The sequence below is a fragment of the Protopterus annectens genome, chromosome 8.part1 (genome assembly GCF_019279795.1).
Source record: "Protopterus annectens isolate FY-2018-M chromosome 8.part1, PAN1.0, whole genome shotgun sequence".
Taxonomy (NCBI): domain Eukaryota; kingdom Metazoa; phylum Chordata; order Ceratodontiformes; family Protopteridae; genus Protopterus; species Protopterus annectens.
The window spans coordinates 355226493-355247039 of record NC_056742.1 but is presented as its reverse complement, the minus strand read 5'-3'; the positions used below and the strand labels follow the sequence as shown (position 1 = coordinate 355247039).

General features: G+C 36.9%; 1 protein-coding gene across 1 annotated transcript in view; it reads left to right on the top strand.

The window, feature by feature from the left end:
- WDR59 (WD repeat domain 59) overlaps positions 1-20547 on the top strand; it is a 1485413-nt gene that overhangs the window by 1430040 nt on the left and 34826 nt on the right. Inside the window, exon 24 of the mRNA XM_044081604.1 lies at positions 8389-8531. Coding sequence (XP_043937539.1) covers positions 8389-8531 — 143 coding nt within the window. The remainder of the gene's footprint in view (positions 1-8388; positions 8532-20547) is intronic.

Below are 20547 nucleotides of genomic sequence, written 5' to 3'. Positions count from 1 at the left end.
CATACCACTTCTCAAAATTTTCAGTCTTCAGATACTTTGTGGAAAATCTTCAGTGCCTATTACCATGCCTAAAACCAGTACAGATGTGCAGTGGACCTTTATGATGCACTACCATGCCTCCACATTACATGACATGATCAATTGTTCCTGACCCCCCACCCAAGACCCAGCCAGTTCCACAGGGTTCAGAATCGTTACAAATTCCTCTATAAAAACCCCATTGTAGGCTCTAATACAGTGTAACTGAAATCTACCAGAGGAGCCAGACTGACACCAGGGTGCAACAACCTACTCTCTAGTCAAAGTAGGCAGCTTAACAGGTATGGGTGGAGGGTGAATGCTTCAGCCACACTGACTTTTAGGGCAATGAATTTCCAAATCCGCATTCTGAATTATCAGGACTATATCCTTGGGCAACTTATGGATGGTTATGGGTGAGTACAGAAAAAAGCCAATGGCTGTCCTGAATCAGATTAACACCTCTATCCATTTAAGAAGACACATTAAAATAAGGACAAAATGCAATGGATGCAGCATGTATGGCTGCAGCTATGGTTTCTGTCTTAGGGAAGACGGTCCTGGTGAAGGACATTGTTCCTGTCTAAGGATGTAAAAGAGCACCTCCTTAGTGTCCCATTAAATAGGAAGCTTCTCCTTGGACACCAAATATACAGTGCAATCAGAAAGCTAAAGACAAAGAGGAAGACATTGAAATTTGTCAGACAAATGTTTAACATCCTCCCTTACACAAGTGTAACAGATATTTACCCTTCTAAATAAGGTGCTTTTTACTGGAGGCAGGGCAAGGGTAAAAAAGCCAAAGATAAGAAATTCTCTTAGAAGAGATGACAGCATGAGGACAGAAAGAGGCAGAGTGCCTTTATGAAACTCTAACCAACAAGGAGCATCTGTGACTATTTCAGCTCCCCCTCCAACAAAAATCCCAGCCCATTCTTTTCTAAACATACACCTCCCCTCAGAACCCCAAGACTGGGTAGTGTCTGGCCTCCTGCTTACAACACTGGATCTTTTGATCCTAAATATAGTCTGTAGGGGGTTACAAACTACAGCTCAACATAAAACCAAAAATAAGGGGTATCCTTCCTGAGACAAATTAAGAAGAAAAATTAGTGGTAACAACTCTGGAAGATATGCCAGCTGTGGGTATTTTAGAGAAAGTTCCTACACACCAATAAGGAAAAGGTTTCTGTTCTCCTTGTTTCATAAACAGATGGCCTTTGGAGGCATATCTTGGAACTGTCAAAAGCTAAACAAGTTTCTGAAGGTGCTAAAAGTCAAGATGCTAACTTTTTAGGCACTCCTGCTTTACTAAGATCTCACATTCTCCTGGTTACACAAGATCTTAAAGATGCCTATGATATAGAAGGTTCTTGAGACGTGGGGCAGGGGGATCACATTATCAGTTTACCTTAATGTTTGGTTTAGCCACTCCATCTAGCATATTTACCAAATTGCCTGGCCCCAGTCTCAGCTCACTGCAGAACCAGGGGCATCCTCATCTAACTTTACCTGTACTGTTGCCTGATCAGGCTGAAACAGTACAGGAAATTCAGAGCGCCCTAGAATGTACTCTCTGTTGTCTGAGCAGCTTGTAATTTACCATCAGCTGAAAGAAACTGAATCTGTATCCATCCCAGAGGACAGATTTCCTTAGGGACCATCCTAGATACCAACGGCCTTGCAGCATTTCTACACCGAGAGAAGGGCAATCTCTAACCAGTGTGTCCCAAAACCATGACATGCAGGAAGGCAAATATTTGACAACATTAATAGAGCAATGAATAACCTAGAAGGAAGCAGAGTGTAGGAAAATACTGCTGTGGTCTTGATGCAGAGAAAGCATTTGACAGAGTAAGCTGGGATTTTATGAATAGGGCATTGGAAGCATTTGCATTTCCTGAACAACAATAATGTTAATTAGAAGGATAAATGAGGGATCTGAGGCAAAGATCTAAGTGGGAGGGTTCCTGTTTGATAAGTTGAGTCTGAACAGAGGAACAAGGCAGGGATGCCCCGTTTCCTCTTTATTTGCATTATATTTAGAACCATAGAAATAAAAATAATGGACTCAGATTCAAGGATCTGATTGGTATGATGATCAAGAAAAGTTGTCTTTATTTGCAAACCAGAAAAGCACATCTCAGTATTGTGGAATATTATGTGACAGTTATTTTTTCAGGATATAAAATTAGTGAAGATTAAACAAAGGCTATAGCTATAAAATATGTACCAATGGTTTCACTTTTAAACCTTGAAATACTGAAATTGTTAAATTTCAGTATCTCGAGATGAAAATATCGAACGTGAAAAGCACAAACCACGGATTTTATTCCAGGGCAAGTAAATACTTGCCCATTGTGGGGGGATATGCTGTTTTCTCCACTGTAGTGTGATCCCGAAGTTGGTATATATATATATATATATATATATATATATATATATATATATATATATATATATAGTTAAGGGGGGTGGGGGAGCAGTCTCCCCCACATCAGGGGTGTGGGAGGGCATAGTCCCCCACCTAGGTGGGTTTACGATGGTATGGTATGTTGTTTGTAGTTTTGGGAAAGGGTTTACTTGCCCTGGGATAATTTCTATGGTTCGTGCTTTTAGCATACAATATTTTCGTCTCGAGATACTGAAATTCGACAATTTCAGTATTTTGAGGTTTGAAAGCGAATCGGTACCAATACACAAAACTGGTCCAGCAGTACCTATATTTATGAGGACATGATAAAATTACGCATTTAGGAGTATGGGTTAAAAATAATTCTGTTAAGGCAGCTAAGGATATGTGGGATGAGGCTAAAAAGATAATACAAAACTGAGAAACTGGAAGTTCTTGCCATGGAAATGGATAGCAAGATACAATCAGTAACAATACAATATTTTTAGTTCCATCAGTTTTATTTTCAGGTCAGGCATATTTTTATCAACCAAAGGAGAAGTTGTGGACAGTAATTAATAAAAAGTTGAAGGATTTTATTTGGGAGTAGAGGAGGGCAACAATCAAGTGGCATAAGTTGATCCTTCCCCAGAGCATGGAGGTATAGGATTACCTGATTTTTGAAGGGATATTTTACAGCTACACAGTTAAGGCTCTTATACATATCACAAGCAGAAAGCTACAATTTAGACTGGAAAGGGATTGTGAAGAAGCAGGGGGTGATTCAAGAAATAAGGAAAGTATGATATTTTGGATGCATATCCTTAAGGAGAATAACAGTCATACAGAAATATATTCATAAAGTATACTAAAAACTACGCCAACACGGGAATGGAGAAAGGAGATTCTGCCGATATGGATGACTGCAATTAGGGTTACAAATGATGGAAAAGAGGGGGCTAGACTTTACTGGAGGAAGCTGGCAAAGCAACCAAGGTATTGGGAACAATAATTAGAGAAGGAAAGGTAATAGAATGGGAAGAGGCCAAGAAGGCATTTGCATTGCAGGCTAGTGATTGCCTTATGTATCAGGGACTGATATCAGAGTATAGGCAAGGAGAAAGAGCTAGGGGGATCCTAAATGAAATTTCTGCACTTTATGAGTTTGCTGTTAAAAAAGGGATAATTAGTAGGGCATATAAAATATTGCACTATAACTATAGGAATCAATCAGAAGAGGTCAGAAAAGATTGGGAAGAAATATTTTTCACACAAACAATGGGAGGGCATATGTATGATTACCAAATATGCAACAAAGTTTAGAAGCTTTAGGATTTCTGACTGAAAGTGTTTGCATAAATACTTTTATACTCCAAGCAGACTCCAAAGAATTTTTCCACAGGTAGATGGCAAGTGTTGGATGTGTGATTGGGGAAGAAAGAGGTAAATGGGAACATATGTTTTGGGAGTGTAATGCGTTGGCAGACTTTAAAATTTCCCTACAGAGTACTCTGTCAGGAATACTGGGTGAGCAAATGAGTGTAACTAAAGCAATGATCTTCTTGAGTTGGGATACATGATCTGAACTGCCTACACATAGTAAGGCTTTGTTAAATTTAATTCTTGTGGCGGCCAAAAAAGCAGTTACTAGGAAATGGAAATCAATATCTAACCCAATTATATCTGAAGCAATGTATATTGTAACAGAGATGAGATAATGGGAAGTAGGATCTTTGGAAATGGGTAGGAGTAAATTACATAGAAAGAAATGGACAACTGGGAACAATGCATGCAGAAAATGTTTTGGAGCAGGAATGAGGTTTAAGAGAAGGCAGGAAATTAATACTTTTTGTAATGATTATAGGATGTATGACAATATATGTGCTGTATAATGGTTGTAAATTTGAACTATTTAATATGGTTTCATGACTTTTATATAAATGTAAGTCTGCCTGTGTCATAAGTAGTAATTCAGTAAAGGTCTTTAAAAAACACGTGACAGACAAACTCTAGTGGACAGCCAAATGACATCCACAATCCTGATGGCACCTCTAGCCAGACTGCATATAAGAAACATACAGTGGATCATGAGAATCACATGGAATCAACAGGTGGATCCCTTCTGAAGCTACCATACCAGTATGACAGTTTATAGAATGAACTGGATTTGTGGGTGGTACAGATCTGAAAAAAAAAAAAAAAAGAAAGGGGATGTCCTTCAGACTAACCATTCCAAACCAGTCCCCTCAAGTCTTCAAGAAGGTGAACACATCAAGAGAGAGCATCAGTATATAACATCTAATCTGTTCTCCAAAAGCATTTATGGTAATAAGGGTGCCTGTGATGGGGAGGATAATCACAGGCGACACCACAGTGATGTGGTACATAAATGGGGGTGGACACACTTATTAGCTTCTTAGGCTGCTTATGCAAGTCTAGGAGCAAGCTGTGCAGTGCGATCTGCATGTGTGCCAGCCTTTATATCCACTTAAGACAATACCACAGTGTACCACATAAGCAGGACCTCTGCAGATCCGCATGAGTGGATGGTGCACATGAAGACATTTCTGGAAATCGTCAACAAGAAAGGGAGTCCCATGAATATAGTAACAGATATAAAACAACTGGAATTGGGATCTTTGGAAAAGGGTAGGGGCAAAATGCATAAGAAAAATTAGGAACTGTGGGAGCAATACATACAGGGGAGGAATGAAGTTTAAAAGAAGGCAGGCTTTGAATGAGCTGTGTAATGTTTGACTGACAATGATTGGGTAGATTACAAGTGATGTGTAATGCTTGCAGCTAAGATTGTGTCGGTAGGGTCTGTGATCTAAAATACTTGCAGCTAGGACTGTCAGTAAGGTTCGTTTTCATTTATTTAAATGTATGATTGCCTATGTCATCAAGAAGGGTGTCCCCTAAATATAACTGTTTGCTTTTCCAAGCAATGGACAATTGAGGAAATATTGCTCCAGAACTTGCCCAGGAATGCTTGGGCATCGGATACATCCTACCTAAATTGCAGAGGCTCTTTTCTGTGTGCTTACCTAACCATTCCCTTGCTCCTCATAATGGATCAGAAAATCAAGGAGAAGGTGCCATAAATAATACAGATGGCTCCCTTTTGAATTGGGCAGTAATGGTTTTCTCCACTGACTCTGACAAACCTGCAGGATATAACACTTATTATCTTTAGGGACCTTTATTTTAAGGTTGTTTCTCAAATTATGAAGGAGGTTAGAAAGCCAGGTACAAAGAGATCTTACCTTACTGATATTTTACCTCTAGTGATAGAAGAGGAACCTGTGCACTACGCAGGTAAATTTACCCACTGTTTCCCAGTATCTTACTGAGCTTTTTTCCTACTTGTCTAGATTAAACTTCTGTGAAAGTGCATCTGTCATCCATCTCTCTCTGCCCCGAGAAAAAAAACTCTTGTTGGGTATCAGAAACAATGTTTTTCCCTATCACCTCAGCCAACAGAGTATCTGAATTCTAAAACATAAGGATGGGCTGTTTTTCACAAAGATAGATTAACCCTGTGCATTAGTTCCCCCCCCCCCCATCTTTATGCTCGGATCATAACAAAACTGGCTCAGAATCAGGCTGTCCACCTACCAGTCCTTTTCCCCAACCCTCAGAATAAGATATAAAAGATCCTATTTTTTCTGGATGTCCATGGGCAGCTTGGGTACTGCATAGACAGGACCAAAGATTTAGAAAGCCATGCCCAACTGTTCATGGGTTTTGCTGAAACTAAAAATGGGTTACCTGTTTCCAAACAAGACTAACAAAGTGAATAGACCATTGTATTATTTTCTGACACAAAGCTTATAATAAACCCCCACTAGTTAAAAGCAGGTCACAGTCCATTAAGGCCACAGCTACTATTGTTGCTTTCTTGAAAGGAGTTAGTCCTCAGAACATTTTGGAAGAAGCCACCTGGTCCTTCATATGTACATTTTCCAAACACTACTGATGAGATGTGGTCTGTAGTGCAAGTGCAAGGTTCCCATCGGCCATATTGCATATTGTAGGGCATGCCCCACCCTCATGACCTATAGCCACCTCCCTGGCAGCATTTGAAATCTTCCTTAATGTGATGTCTAAAACAGTGAACATAGTACAGTTTTTTGCTGTCAACTTAACTGGAATTATTGGTGTTTGATTATAGTCACTGTTGCAGACTATGTCCACTCTATCCTCACTTCTGTGCTTGCAACTATGGGTACCCATTTCTCCCTCCCTCTCCTTACTGAATCCAAATGTAAATCTGTTCCTTATTTCCCTTCTGCTTATTGGTTGCTCAGGAAATGGTAGGTGGCTCAGACATCTGAGCTTACAGATGAACTGTGGGTATTCTTATTTATCCTGTGGGGGGATGGCGAGAAAGAACAGAAGATTGCATAGACAGATGTAACTTTTATGCTAGGTAAGTAAGGATGTCTGAAATGAAGGTGACATTACCCCAGCTTAGGGGGAAGGGGGCTCAGATCTGAAAGTCTGGCCAGACAGTATACCTCTGTCTGTGGCAAAGTACCCTAATGTGATGACTGCACTTGATCATCTACAGTCATGGAATAATTGATAACACAGCTGTACTTTCTTAAGCCTATGGAAGAATTGTTTTATTTTCTTCTTCATGGCTGTAGAATAATAATTATCCCCAAACAATTCTGACTTTTCCGATCATTAATTTTCAGGTTGCCAAAGGAGAGATAAATCATGATGTTGAAAGCACATATTACCATTGGAGTACCAAAAGCTATATGGTTCTTTTTCTTAGTATTCTTCAGTCATCCATTCATCTTGATGAACTCCAGGTTGATCTACATGATTGCGTTTGACTGTGTGTTCACTCTTCTGGGGTATCTCTTTTCCATGTAGTTTAAAGTATTTTATAACTGCTCACTGCTGCTTTATCTTGCCTTCTAGGCTATTCTTGGGTTGTGACATTAAACTTACTCGCCTGCATCAAGTTATAGTGACAGCTAAACAATGTATGTATGGTGTTTTGACCTTTATTTTAAGAAACCCTATTTCCCAGGGCAATGGTGTCTAAATGTCAGACTACATAATATGATGCTATACAGATGGTCTGAAATGCATAATATGATGCTATACAGATGGTCTGAAATTGGTACTTCTGAAGTAAGACTGCACCAAAGGCAGCAGTAAATAAAAGTAGATAATCTGCCTAGATATATATTGCCTATGAATAGTGTTTTGTATGTAGTAATCATTTTTAATTGCCTAGTAAGCCTCATCACAGTTTGAATACTTCTGCCATTCAGTGTTCTTTAGAACTTTTTGTAATACATAAACACACTCATTTCCTTTTTATCCTGACTCATAGGTCATACATACATTGTACTTTAATGGCCTTACACCGAACCTCTCAGACTTTTACAGTAGTGTTGTAAGCATTTGAAGTATTGTACTTGCATGTTGGTATCCTCCTCCTTACACACAGTTTATGTAATGTTACCTAAAAGATTTGGTTGATTTATACTTCTTTTTTATCGCCATTTAGTACCTTTCCCATGTGCTTATTTCCATTAATTCGTATACAGTGTTACATCTGCCAGCATGTCAGCTGTAGTTTGCATTATTTTTCATATAGTTTGCCCTTGTCAACCTTGTGTCCCTCAGCAGTATGCTTTGAGTTAATAGAATCTCAAAGACTTCCAGTAGCACGTCTGTATTTTTTTCGTTGTACAGTGCATCTCCACTCTCATTCCAGTGAAGCTTTTTTTACCATTCCTTATGAAAACATTTACTGTATTAATACTTTAATACTCTGTTTTCACTTCTTTCATTTTCTCTTTCTCCTCCTATCTCTGTAACCCTAAAATTTACTGTCCACTGCAGTAGTAGGTATGTAGAAGGGTAAAAGTCACATTCCAAAGTATTGCAGTTTTTTTCTTTACAGCCATAAGTCAACATGTTACTTAAATTATTATTTTTTTCTTTTCCAGATTACTTGATCCGGTCAACTCCCAGCAGTACGATCACTTTAAGAAGTGCTATGGAGAAATCCTTTACCGCTGGGGTCTACGGGAAAAACGTGCAGAAGTGCTAAAGTTCATCTCTTGTCCTCCTGAGTCACATAAAGGCATTGGTAAGTAATAGTACACAGAAATAAACCATCAAAAAGAGGGAGGTTGTCTCTCCATACATAAATAACTAGTAAAAGAGGCAAAAATCTGTGTAAACAAAAATGAGTAATAATTAAGAAAGGATATTTTTACAGAAAGGTTCTGGGTGTTGTACATAGACATGCATTTCCAGGAAAGAACAGCTAAATGATATATGCATTTAAATTGTAGAATGCATTTTTTACCTGTGATGTTTTTACCTTAGCATGTGTAGATACAAAAAAGAATAGGAAGTTGGTTTACTTGCAACTGTTTAGAAGTCACTTATCTTGGAACTATCGGATATTGTAAGTTTCAACAGGCCAAACCTATTACATGCCTAACCAGTTGAAGTGCTCCTGGAATTTTTTTTTATTTTTTTAACCAACAGTATTAGTCAGAGGTATTGTCCAAAGCATGCCTGAAAGAAAGGCATTGTTCTTCCCTCCTAAATGCTTTCCCACTACTGCTGATGGCATTTGTATTCTACCACCAGGACAGAACTTGACTACTGATTTTATGTTTTAGGCTTGGTTGTGAAATTTTTCTTTTAATTTACTGCCTTCTTCTCTTTTGTTTAATGCAAAAAAATTGTGGGCTTTCATGTTTGCTCATGTGGTGGGAAATAGCTAAACAGAATTGGCATGTTCTGTCTCGTTTTCCCTTTAGGTACAGGCCATGTTCCAAAGTCTTTGCATTTTCTATGCTAGCTTCAGCTAAACAGGATGCTATGAATAACATTTAAAAACCAAACACTGGCTGAAGAAAAGGAGGAGACTGTGCAACAGTAATGCTTCTCCTATCTAAAACACTGAAATAGAACCTGTAATTAAGCCTGTCATTTTTCTAGGGAATGAATAAGTTAAATCTAGATTATTCTGTCACTTCTTCCACACTTCACATTAGATGACTAGACTCCATCAAAAATGGCAGGCATCATCAAAATGTACATCCTGTCAGTGATGGGTCTCACTCCTTTCCTCCCTCCAACTCCCCAAATGTAGAGTTCTTAATGCTAGTTATGTATTAAAGCTCTATTCTTTTGATGCTGAAGACCCTTTCTCACACTGTGCTCTGTACACAGTTTAACAGCCACAATGGCCCTTTTTTAGCTTACAGGCTTGAGTATATATATCTGTAAATGAGGTTATACATGAGGTGTCATAAATCTTCTCCTGTCCCTGCAGGGGCTTTACTCTTTACAACTAGGCCTGACCCTTTACCCAGTGATCTGTAAACCCCTTTAGGATTTCCATTGGCAGCACCTGTTTTATTAAAGTTGCCCAGTTCAGGTTTATCAGAATCTCCATTGTTTTCTACAGCAGCAGTGGTGCATGGTTTTGATCTTTCATCGTAGAATCTAATAAAATCCTTGTTCATATGGCATTGCCCTTAGCATCCCTTAAGACACAGACAGCACAACATATTTACACTTACCTAGCTGTGAGAATGAACAGTGACAAACCTATATTTGATGGTCTGGCATACCCAGTGATTTTGAAAAATGTTCTGTTCTGCAACTTTTCATTTCTGTTTTTGCTAAACTCCTTTCTCTTTCACACAGAGGACATCTGTGTATATGCTGTCCCCTCCTCCTCAGCTAAATGGTTCGTTTCAAGATGCAAACAAGGGCATTCCATATTGATTCCCGAAGCACGCCACTGCATCTGAAGCCTCTGTCAATTGTAGCATTTAGTGTATTCTGAGTGTGCCGTATCACTAAAAAACAGTTTGTATAGTTATAAAGGAAAACCAAATGGAAGAGGCATCCACACAGAGATAAAGATCTTAACAACATTGTAGCTGTACACTGAAGGGCTGGCTGTGCCACATGACACACATCTCTTCCTCTGTATTGGCTTTAAAGTTGTATGCTTCTATTACTATAACTATAACTTCATGTATTTGCCTCCCTTACTTTAATCCCATTCAATTATACAAAACATCCTATAATTAACCATGCATGTCATGTAAAATACAGCTTAAAAAATAAAAATTCAAGATGCAAAATCACATTAATTCATCCATTTATAGCCTGAATCAGATGAGTGGCTAGGATGGGGTGAAGGGGGCAGCTGCCCTAGGTGCAAAGTGTTAGTGTGCTCAGTCGGCAGATGCCAGTCTGTCTTCATTGCATAATGCTAGTATTACATGTGTGGCATAAACTCTAGCAGTTGTTTGCTACAGTTTAAATGGGAAAATAATTTTTGGGACTCGAGTCCGAGGAGGACCTGATTTGTTTTGCTCCCAAAATTAGGGCACCAGATTGGGAAACACTCTAGGTGCCAGAATCGCTAGCTCCACCTGATCTGAATATCATTTTTTTTGTTAATTTACTAAACTGTATTTGCAAGTATCACCCCCCCCCCCACACACACCAAGTAACATTGACTTTTGATCTACCAGTCACCATGTCAGCAACAGAAGGTACTGATTTTAAAGTAGGTAACTTTCCAGAAATGGTTTGCTCTTTGTCCTGCTGGCTGAATATTTTCTAATTCAGAGGGTGCCAGTTTCATGTCATAAAATTCAGATAATGGGTCATCACAAAGATTATTGATATTTTCATGAGCTGCTATAGTGGTTATGCCCTACACTGATGAGGTAATGCAAGGAGTATCTTGAAATATTGCTGTGTGCATCATTCTGTAGTTCTTTTAGTCTGTATAGATTGTTAGCCTAGTATCACAGAAAGTTGGATGTTCTAAGTACTGTCCCTTCCATTATTTCTTCATTCCCAGATTATTGGTGTTGCACTTCCATGCTTGGTCCTTTCCTCCTCCTTTAGTAGAAATAAATTATCTGCTGCGCCATCAAAACAGTTTCTGATTTCTGTATAGGCTATAGACTTTGGATTCTGACCACTCTTTTTGCTGTCATGTCAGACCAGTAAACAATATCTTGAGCTGTTTTGTATTACTTCTCGGCTAATTGTGATTCGTGGATTACTGTTTGCATTTCCTTTCTTAGCTGTGAAGGAATTATTACACTTTCTCCTTTAAAGATCAACATTTGGAGTATTGACACTTCATTTCTGTAGGAAAAATAATTTTTAATTGAAGGGTGTTACTCGCCTCTCCTGTTATATCCAGACATAGCTCCTGGGTACTCCTTGCCCAGCTGTTGCAAGGTGGGAAGAAGATTGGAATAGGTGATTGTGAGAGACAGGAAAAAGGCAACTTTACAGCATCATGTATGCTACTCATTTTAGAGCTTTCTGATGTATGTCCTAACCAACCCCCAGCATGATGTACTGTGAAATCTACGTAGGCATGCAGTGGTGCCAGAAGGGAGAAGCCTCTGCCTGCCTTTCATGGTGGCATGCTTCTTATTGTTCACCCACCTGTCTTGGAAGTCTCAACTTGTCACACCTCCATTATACTATGGGATATATGATGTAGGCATGCCCCCAGCCTACCCCCTGAAAGTGGCAAGCAGACATTGCCTCGTCATTGGTCCTGTGTCATAGTCACAAACTGAATTGTAGTAATCTGGGTCAAATTCAGGGCTTTATACCTCTGCAAAATGGAGCCATTCGACATAATGTAGCAAAATTACCATGCCAAGTAGATAGACTGCTGTCACTGCAGTGCAGCATAAGGGGGTCCTGTATGCCCTAATGCATCTTTCAGATTCATTGTTAACTGAGGCCCCATCTGCTTGAGTTGGTGGCTGTAAGAGATCCCACAACACCTACTGAAAAAATTAGGAGTTCTTTATTTTAAAATAAATTATGTACAGTACTACCTACAAACTTACATATTTACAAATGTTTAGAGTGTACAAATTTCCATTTCTTTCTGTTATTGTCATACAATCATAAATACATTGCTTTTTATTATTGTGTTAAACCTTTATTATCTTACTTGAATCCCACTCCATTTTTCTACAACCACCATCTATTTTTTCTTTATTACTGCTAGTCTCCATTTACCATTAAACATGATTTCATTTAGCATTTAATTCCAAATGGTCAACAAAACATAAAGTAATATTTTATCTGTTTAACTAACACAGTCCTTATTTTTATGTCTATAATATCCATACATAATCATATCCATATTTATTCCATTTAGCTTCTTTATATTTTCAAAGACATTTTCTTTACACAGTTTTCCCACAATTTTGCAACCTTTACACATTGTAAGAAAACATGTTCTGTAGTTTGTTTTTTACCACAATATATACAAACTCTTTCAATGATTTGTTTTGTTTGTCATATTTCTCTTTACTGATAATATATTAATCACTAATTTTCATAAAAAATCTTGACATTCTACTTGCTTATTATATCATGCTTTTCATACTTTTACAGCTTTTTTCATTCTCTAGCTCAACCCAAGGATTAACATAATATTGTATCATGACATTTTTATGCCACACTTTCCTCTTATTTTCTATTTCATCAATTTTTATTTTCCACAGAAGAATTTTTTCTTGATAACGTTTCATTACTTCATTTAAACATGCTTTTCTTCTTTTGAATCTTTTTAACATATCCTAATGCAGTTTATATTTGTACTTCAGTACATTTATTACTAGCTTTTCATTTTTATCATTTAACCACAACAAAACTTTACGCAAATTCAAAGAAGCAGCATAAATAATTGGGTTTATTACCTAAACCCCAATCTTCCTTGTCCATGTATAAGAGTCCTATCTTCCCTGGATTCAATCTTGAATCTCATATAAAAGAAAACAATACTTATAGTATTTTCTTTTTCATAGATTATTGGCAACATTTAGACACTTGCTATGTGTTGCATTATAAAAAGGTACATTTGATTGGTTCAGTTATACTAGCAATCTGTCCCAGTATAACTGAATCAATCATATAAACCATTTTATTTAATGATAGCTTGTATATTTTTCAAAACAACAAAGCTGTTTTATTTCATCTAGTTTCCTATTCCATTGTTCCTCACTTACATTTTTACCACCAAGTCTTACTCCTTACAAAAAGATTTCTTTCAGTGAGAAAGATAGCCCCCATCTTTACTATATCACCTAGTCCTTTTCTTTTTTTTTTATTTAAAGTCATGCCTGTTATATTTACACACTGATGTATATAACTTCTTTCATCCAGACTTTGTTTCCTGTAAGCAATGTAATATCTTCTGCATAAGTAAACATGACTGGAATTTTTATCCCTTCATTAGTACTATATGTAGCACCTTTCATGTAGAATTTACATCTCTAACCAATGCAGTCATAACTAATGCAAATAATATACTGCTCAAAGGACATCCCTGGCATATGCCATTCTTTATATCTATTTCTTTTCTTAACCATCCATTCACTAAAATTCTTACTTTATTTTTTATTATATGCAGAACAGACATTCTTAATTTTCTTACTAATGTTATACTCTTCCATAATTGTCCAGAAAAGTTCATGTTTTACTGTATCAAAAGCTTTAATCTCTTATCATGATCCTGGTCACATTAGTCCTGTTTCTAATGTCATCCATAATTTCCCTTACCATGAATAATAATTCCTGACATCCTTTTCCCTTCCATAATACTTTTCATTTTACTTTCCATTCTCTTCCTAATTATTTTCATAAAAATCTTATCTGTATTGTTCAGTACCTTAAGTCTCTAATTTTCAATTTTATTTTTATCTTCTTTTCCAGAAAATTTTAACTGGAGCACTGCATAAATCTTTATGCATAAAACCTTCATTTAACCATTCATTTATAAATTTTAAGAGGCAGTTTTCTGCCAGTCGATGAAATTCTTATAATCCTGAAACTGACTAAATTAACTTGTCAAAGTACCTTATCTAATTCATATAAGGAAATCTCATTTTCCAGTTCCTTATTTTCTTGTTCTGTCAATTTTTTAACATGCCATTCTCTCTTTATTTCTGTCTTGAAACATTTTCTTTACATAACTTATTACAATATTCATAATTTGCTCCTGAGATAATCTTCCCTCTCCTCTGTCATCTTTCACGTTATACTAGCATTGTCTTTAATTATGCTACTCAAATAAGCTGATACCTCTTCTTTTTACCTTGTAAATAATATCTTTGATTAAATAATAATTCTTTAATTTTCTATTGATTATTCTCAAATTAACTGTTCTAACACGTAATATTCTCTATCATTCCTGTCAAAATCCTTTAAAGCATCCATACACATTGTTTTATAATTTATTTTTTTCTGCTTTTCTGGCATCTGACTTCTCTTTAAAAAAAAGTAAGTTTTTTTAATATTTCTTTCAAAGCTTGCAAGGGGTGAGTTTTTATAACACATTATAGTAGAAATTTGATCTTTCCATAAGCCCCATGGTTTGTTATTAGTTTTATTTCTTTTCCCAACTTGATATTCTCCTTATTTTCTTGTATTTTCTAACCAGATTGTTTAATGAAATCTTAGAAAGTGAGAGGATGCCTGAGGAATAGAGAAAAAGTGTTTTGGTACCAATTTTTAAGAATAAGGGTGATGTGCAGAGCTGTATTAACTACAGAGGGATTAAATTGATCAGTCGCAGCATGAAGTTATGGGAAAGAGTAGTGGAAGATGGTTAAGAAGGGACGTGATGATTAGCGATCAGCAGTATGGTTTCATGCTGGGAAAGAGCACTACAGATGCGATGTTTGCTCTGAGAGTGTTGATGGAGAAGGTCAGAAGGAGGTGCATTGTGTTTTTGTAGACTTAGAGAAAGTATATGACATGGTGCTTAGAGAGGGGTTGTGGTATTGTATGAGGACGTCGGGAGTGTCAGAGAAGTATGTAAGAGTGGTACAGGATATGTACGAGGGTAGTGTGACAGCAGTGAGGTCTGTGGTGGGAGTGACAGATGCGATTAAGTTGGAGGTGGGATTACATCAAGGATCAGTTCTGAACCCTTTCTTATTTGCAGTGGTGATAGACAGGTTGACAGACGAGATCAGACAGGAGTCCCTCTGGACTATGATGTTTGCAGAGGACATTGTGATCTGTAGTGAGTAGGGAACATTTGGAGGAGACCCTGGAGAGGTGGAGATATGCTCTAGAGAGAAGAGGAATGAAGGTCAGCAGAACTAAGACAGAATATGTGTGTAAATGAGAGGGAGGATAGAGGAATGGTGAGGATGCAAGGAGTAGAGATGACGAAGGTGGATGAGTTTAAATACTTGGGATCAGTAGTTCAGAGTAATGGTGAGTGTGGAAGAGAGGTGAAGAAGAGAGTACAGGCAGGATGGAGTGGGTGGAGAAGAGTGTTAGGAGTGATTTGTAACAGACGAGTACCAGTAAGAGTGAAAGGGAAGGTCTACAAGAGGGTAGTGAGACCAGCTATGTTATATAGATTGGAGACAGTGGCATTGACAAAAAAACAGGAGTTGGAGCTGGATGTGGCAGAGTTAAAGATATTAAGATTTGTACTGGGTGTGACAAGGGTGGACAGGATTAGGAACAAGTATATTAGAGGGTCAGCCCAGGTTGGAAGGTTTGGAGACAAAGTCAGAGAGGCAAGATTACGTTGGTTTGGACATGTGGTGAGGAGGGATGCTGAGTATTTTGGGAAAAAGATGCTAAGGATGAAGCTACCAGGTAACAGGAAAAGAGGAAGGCCTACGATAAGGTTAAGGACATGCAGGTGGTTGGTGTGACAGAGCAAGATGCAGAGGACAGGAAGAAATGGAAACAGATGATCCGCTGTGGCAACCTCTAATGGGAACAGCTGAAAGAAGATGATGATGATGATGATGATATAGCTGAGTATCTTTTCCTTGGCTATATTTAAACCTTGTGATACAAGAAAATAATCTATTTCCATGTTACATATACCTTGACTGTATGTCTACAAATTATTATTCCAAATCATTAAATTACCATGATTTATAACTTCGAAAATGTTCTTAACGTCATTTCCTCTCTCCTTTTTTCCTCTCAAATCACAATTAAAATTTCCTGTTAATATCATATTAATTACTACATAATCCAAAAATTTATGAAATAAATTTTCCATTTCTTTACTTGTAACATAGGTATGAAGTACTGTAATTCTGTATACCTAATTATACCATCTGAGATCAACACTAGTTAATCTTCTCATCATTGCCAGTGTTACGTTTAATATTTTCACTGACTTTCAACGAAGTACAACTGTGCATGAACATAGTTCCTTTCCTAGATTCCATATTGTATATCCTCCTCAAAGTTTCCTTGTTTGCGATCTCTCTTCTTGTGACAAAAATCTTACATCTTCCAATAACATCAGTATCAAACCTTCTACACCAATTTAGGATGCCTACTCTGCTTACATTTTTGATACTACTAACATTTACTGAAAGCACTCTAAAACTGTCGTTACATATATGTTACATATATGTTGTAGCTTACCAGAAATTGTGTACATTTGAAGTATTTATCTCATTTCCATTATTCATGTCCTTTATTTTGTCTTTTACAATTACCCTTTTAACCTCTCTTTTTCTGTCTTACTCTTTTGCCAGTAAATTCTTTTTGCCCTTCATTATATTCCATTATATATCTTCCTCATCAATTACTGCAGAACCTTCTATATTATTTCTTCTTTATTCATATCTTTATTTTTACCCTGATCTTGCTTCTCCACTTCCTCTTTATTTTTTATTTGAACTGTTTCTTCTCTTCATATACTGTCCTCACTTTTGTTTTCTTCGTTCTTTTTCTGTAGATTACAATCCATCCAGAAGTGCCCAGTTTTGTTACATTTCAATTCATACTTTTTGCATCTTATTGCAGTTACTTATCAAATGATCATCTTGCTTTGTTGTCCCCAATATTTTACAATACCTCTGTTGCCATCTGCATTTATAATTTTAGGAATGTGAACAATTTTTTCTTTCTCCATTTTCAGTACAATATGATAGACCCATCCATAGCCCTGTGTTATCACAGACATTGCTAATGTCCATAACTTCTTTACAAACTTTGCTTAAATGTTTCTTTAAAGTCTGTTTTTCAACTTCAGTTCGAAATTGAACATGTATTTTTGTGTGTCTCTGTGAAATGCTTTAGCAATGTAAGAATTCCATGGATTACACTTTTTTTTCTTTGCATACTACCCCCAAAAACTTTCCAGAATAGAACTGGTTTCAAAAATAATGTCACAAAATGTCTGTTTATGAATAAAAATAAAAGCTCTTACCTCATGGGCCTTCACTTCCAATGGGACCATTAAATTATACCAAATGTCACACCTGTCCATTTCTTTTTCTTCTTTGTTTTGAATTCTCACCATACATTTTCTTTGATTGTCGATATTTCCTATCCTCTATTCATCTCTCATCACTTTCCCTGCAGTTTCTGTAACAGTCTCTGCATATGATTTCTTTGTCTGGCAGTCTTCTTTCAAAATAGCTTCTGATTCCTCTGATTTAATTTTGTCCATAATTTCACCCCATGAAACATCTTTTCCATTCTCTAGCTTGCTCTGCAACAATTCACCCAAAATATCATCCCGCAACTCTCCCAACTTAAGGTTTGTTATAACACATCTGTCATTGCTTTGAATGTTTTTTCTGATGAAACAAACAAATTCTGCTGAAACAGCTTCTCAGAATCTTCTAGAGCTTGAAATGCTGCACAGACATTTGCCTCAGTGCAATCTGCCATCTTGGATCTTATTGAGTGCTGTTCTTCCAGCTGCCACCATGCTATGAATGGAGGAAGCACTCTTCTAATGAGTAGGGGAAGTTTCTTGATGTCCTGGACAAATTTCTGCTGGTAGTAGAAATACCAACTCAGGTCACCCCTGAAAAGAGGCTACCAGCCTAGTGGGACTAACCTGGTCAACAAAGGATAAAATTAAATAAAAATGTATTAAAAAAAATCAGGAGAAGAAGAGAATATTTTGAGAATTGGTCATCTCCATATTTTAAGTCGGTCAGCCTGTACAGTTCTGGACCTGGCATTGGAATTTTACATTTTAAATGGTTACCATCAGCAACACATTAATTCAGAGTAATCAAAACTCTAAATTGATCTTCCTATAGTGATGTTAAAATTGAGAATTTCTGTAAGTAAATGACAATGATGTGCAGTTACAATGGCAACTTCAAACAGATCCTTTCAGCACTGATAATGCTAATGAATTTGTAATGGTTTTAGAGTTGTGCTAACAGCAGTAGTGCAATATAATGCCAGTGTATTTCTCATTAATGTTAATGAGAAATGGTGTTTTTGCTACAACTTTGAAGAGAAAGTGGCTGTCATTTTCTTTCTTGCTAATAATGTGTCTGTGCCTTTAATAGTGGCAAATGCTATTTTCTGGAATAATTTTAAAACAGTGGAAGTTGCATCCCCATCACCATAAAGTGTAAATGTCTTGGATCCAGCTGGCAATCTTCCCCTCTTAAATTGGGCTTCTCGGTTATAGGGTTATGTGCTCACAGTAGCATTATATTGCTAACAGTGCATTATTTTACGTTGCTTGTCCATTGAAGTAACATGCAAAGTAAAAGGTCACAGCTTGGGTATTTCTGAATAGCACTTATTACTACAGAGTATTAGTGTGCTGTTAACTCTCTGATAAAATGTGGGCATATTGTCATAGTTGCAGTTCACAAAGTGCAGTAGTGAAATGTTGCTTTCCAGAATAGTTTTAAAATGCTGTATGTTATTTCTCTTTTTTTATGAGGTATGGTATGTGGTACCAGCTTCAGTGCCTCCCCAGCCATCCATCAATGAATAAGACTCATCAGCACATAGTAACTCTATGTTGTTAACTGTCTGTGTGCTGTTCTCCAACACTGTAGTGTTGATGTTGGTTTCTTCTAACATTTTAAAATGTGGTGTTTTCCGTGTACTGAATCAAATGGTTCAATAACAAGATGTTTCTTACATTCTCTGTTGCTTAGAGTAGAGATATTGTCACTGTCTACTGCATAAACAGAAGAAAGATAAACAATACAATGCAGTTTTATATTAGAGCAGTAAGTTTAATACAGCCCTGACGTGCTGTTTTATGGTTTATCACTATATACCTTTGCTACACTGCCAGCAACGTGTGTCCCTTTTTTAATTTGGCAGTATGGCATCAGTGTTACTTTTCTGTTATAAAGTGCAGTGCAAATCCATTTGGGCATGTTAGACTAGGGCTTGTCTTCTAAGAACATCTCGGTATCATTATGTTGCTAACAATGAGTTATTTTTTTAAAAATATTCAGGATACTGTCAGATGTCACTCTTTGCATTCATTTATGTATTTAGAGTTGTTAACCAGAATACAGTTACATTTATGAAGGAAATACACAACATTCAGTTTATGCACAAATGTATACGTAGCATAAAATCTCATTAATACATCTGTGTGCATTATGCACAAAAGTATAAGTAAATTACACTATTAAATGTGGTTGAGTATACAATTTGTATATGTGAAACCGATAATTTACAAAGCAAAAACAGCAACGTAACATTTACTCAGTTCAGTGCCATGGTATTTTTGAAATGCTCTATATTGTTCACAGTCGTAGCAGTATTATTTTCACTGCCTACTACGCAAACAGAATGAAGTAGATAGCATTTATATTAGTGCAGTAAGTTTAGTGCAGCTTGTATGTTGCTTTAGGGCTTGTCACTACATAATCACACTATGTTGCCCCCCCCTCACTTTTTTTTTAATTCACCATCTATTTTTTTGCTTTTTTTTTTTGTTCTAAATTTAAAAGTAGAGTGTCAAATGGGAGAACTACCACTGATTGTATTGTCTTTTGTTGGATCTTAAAATAGCAGTTAAATAAAATTTAATTAAATTATTGAAATGTTAGTACATAGCATCTTGCCTTGGCACAAGCGTTGTGCTTTGTTTTGAGGCAGTTATCCATAATCTCTGTTGCAAAAGTTCTTTACAAAAAAAGAAAAAAAAATACTTATTTTTTTTTCTTTTAGAATGACTTTCATGCATTTGCTGATTATGTGTGTCTATGTTTTCTCCTGTGTAGTATCTGTGAATAGAATTTTCTGTAGTCAGGTCTGCCATCTTCTGGTGCACAAACTGAACTGGTCAAAAGGGGATTTCACTC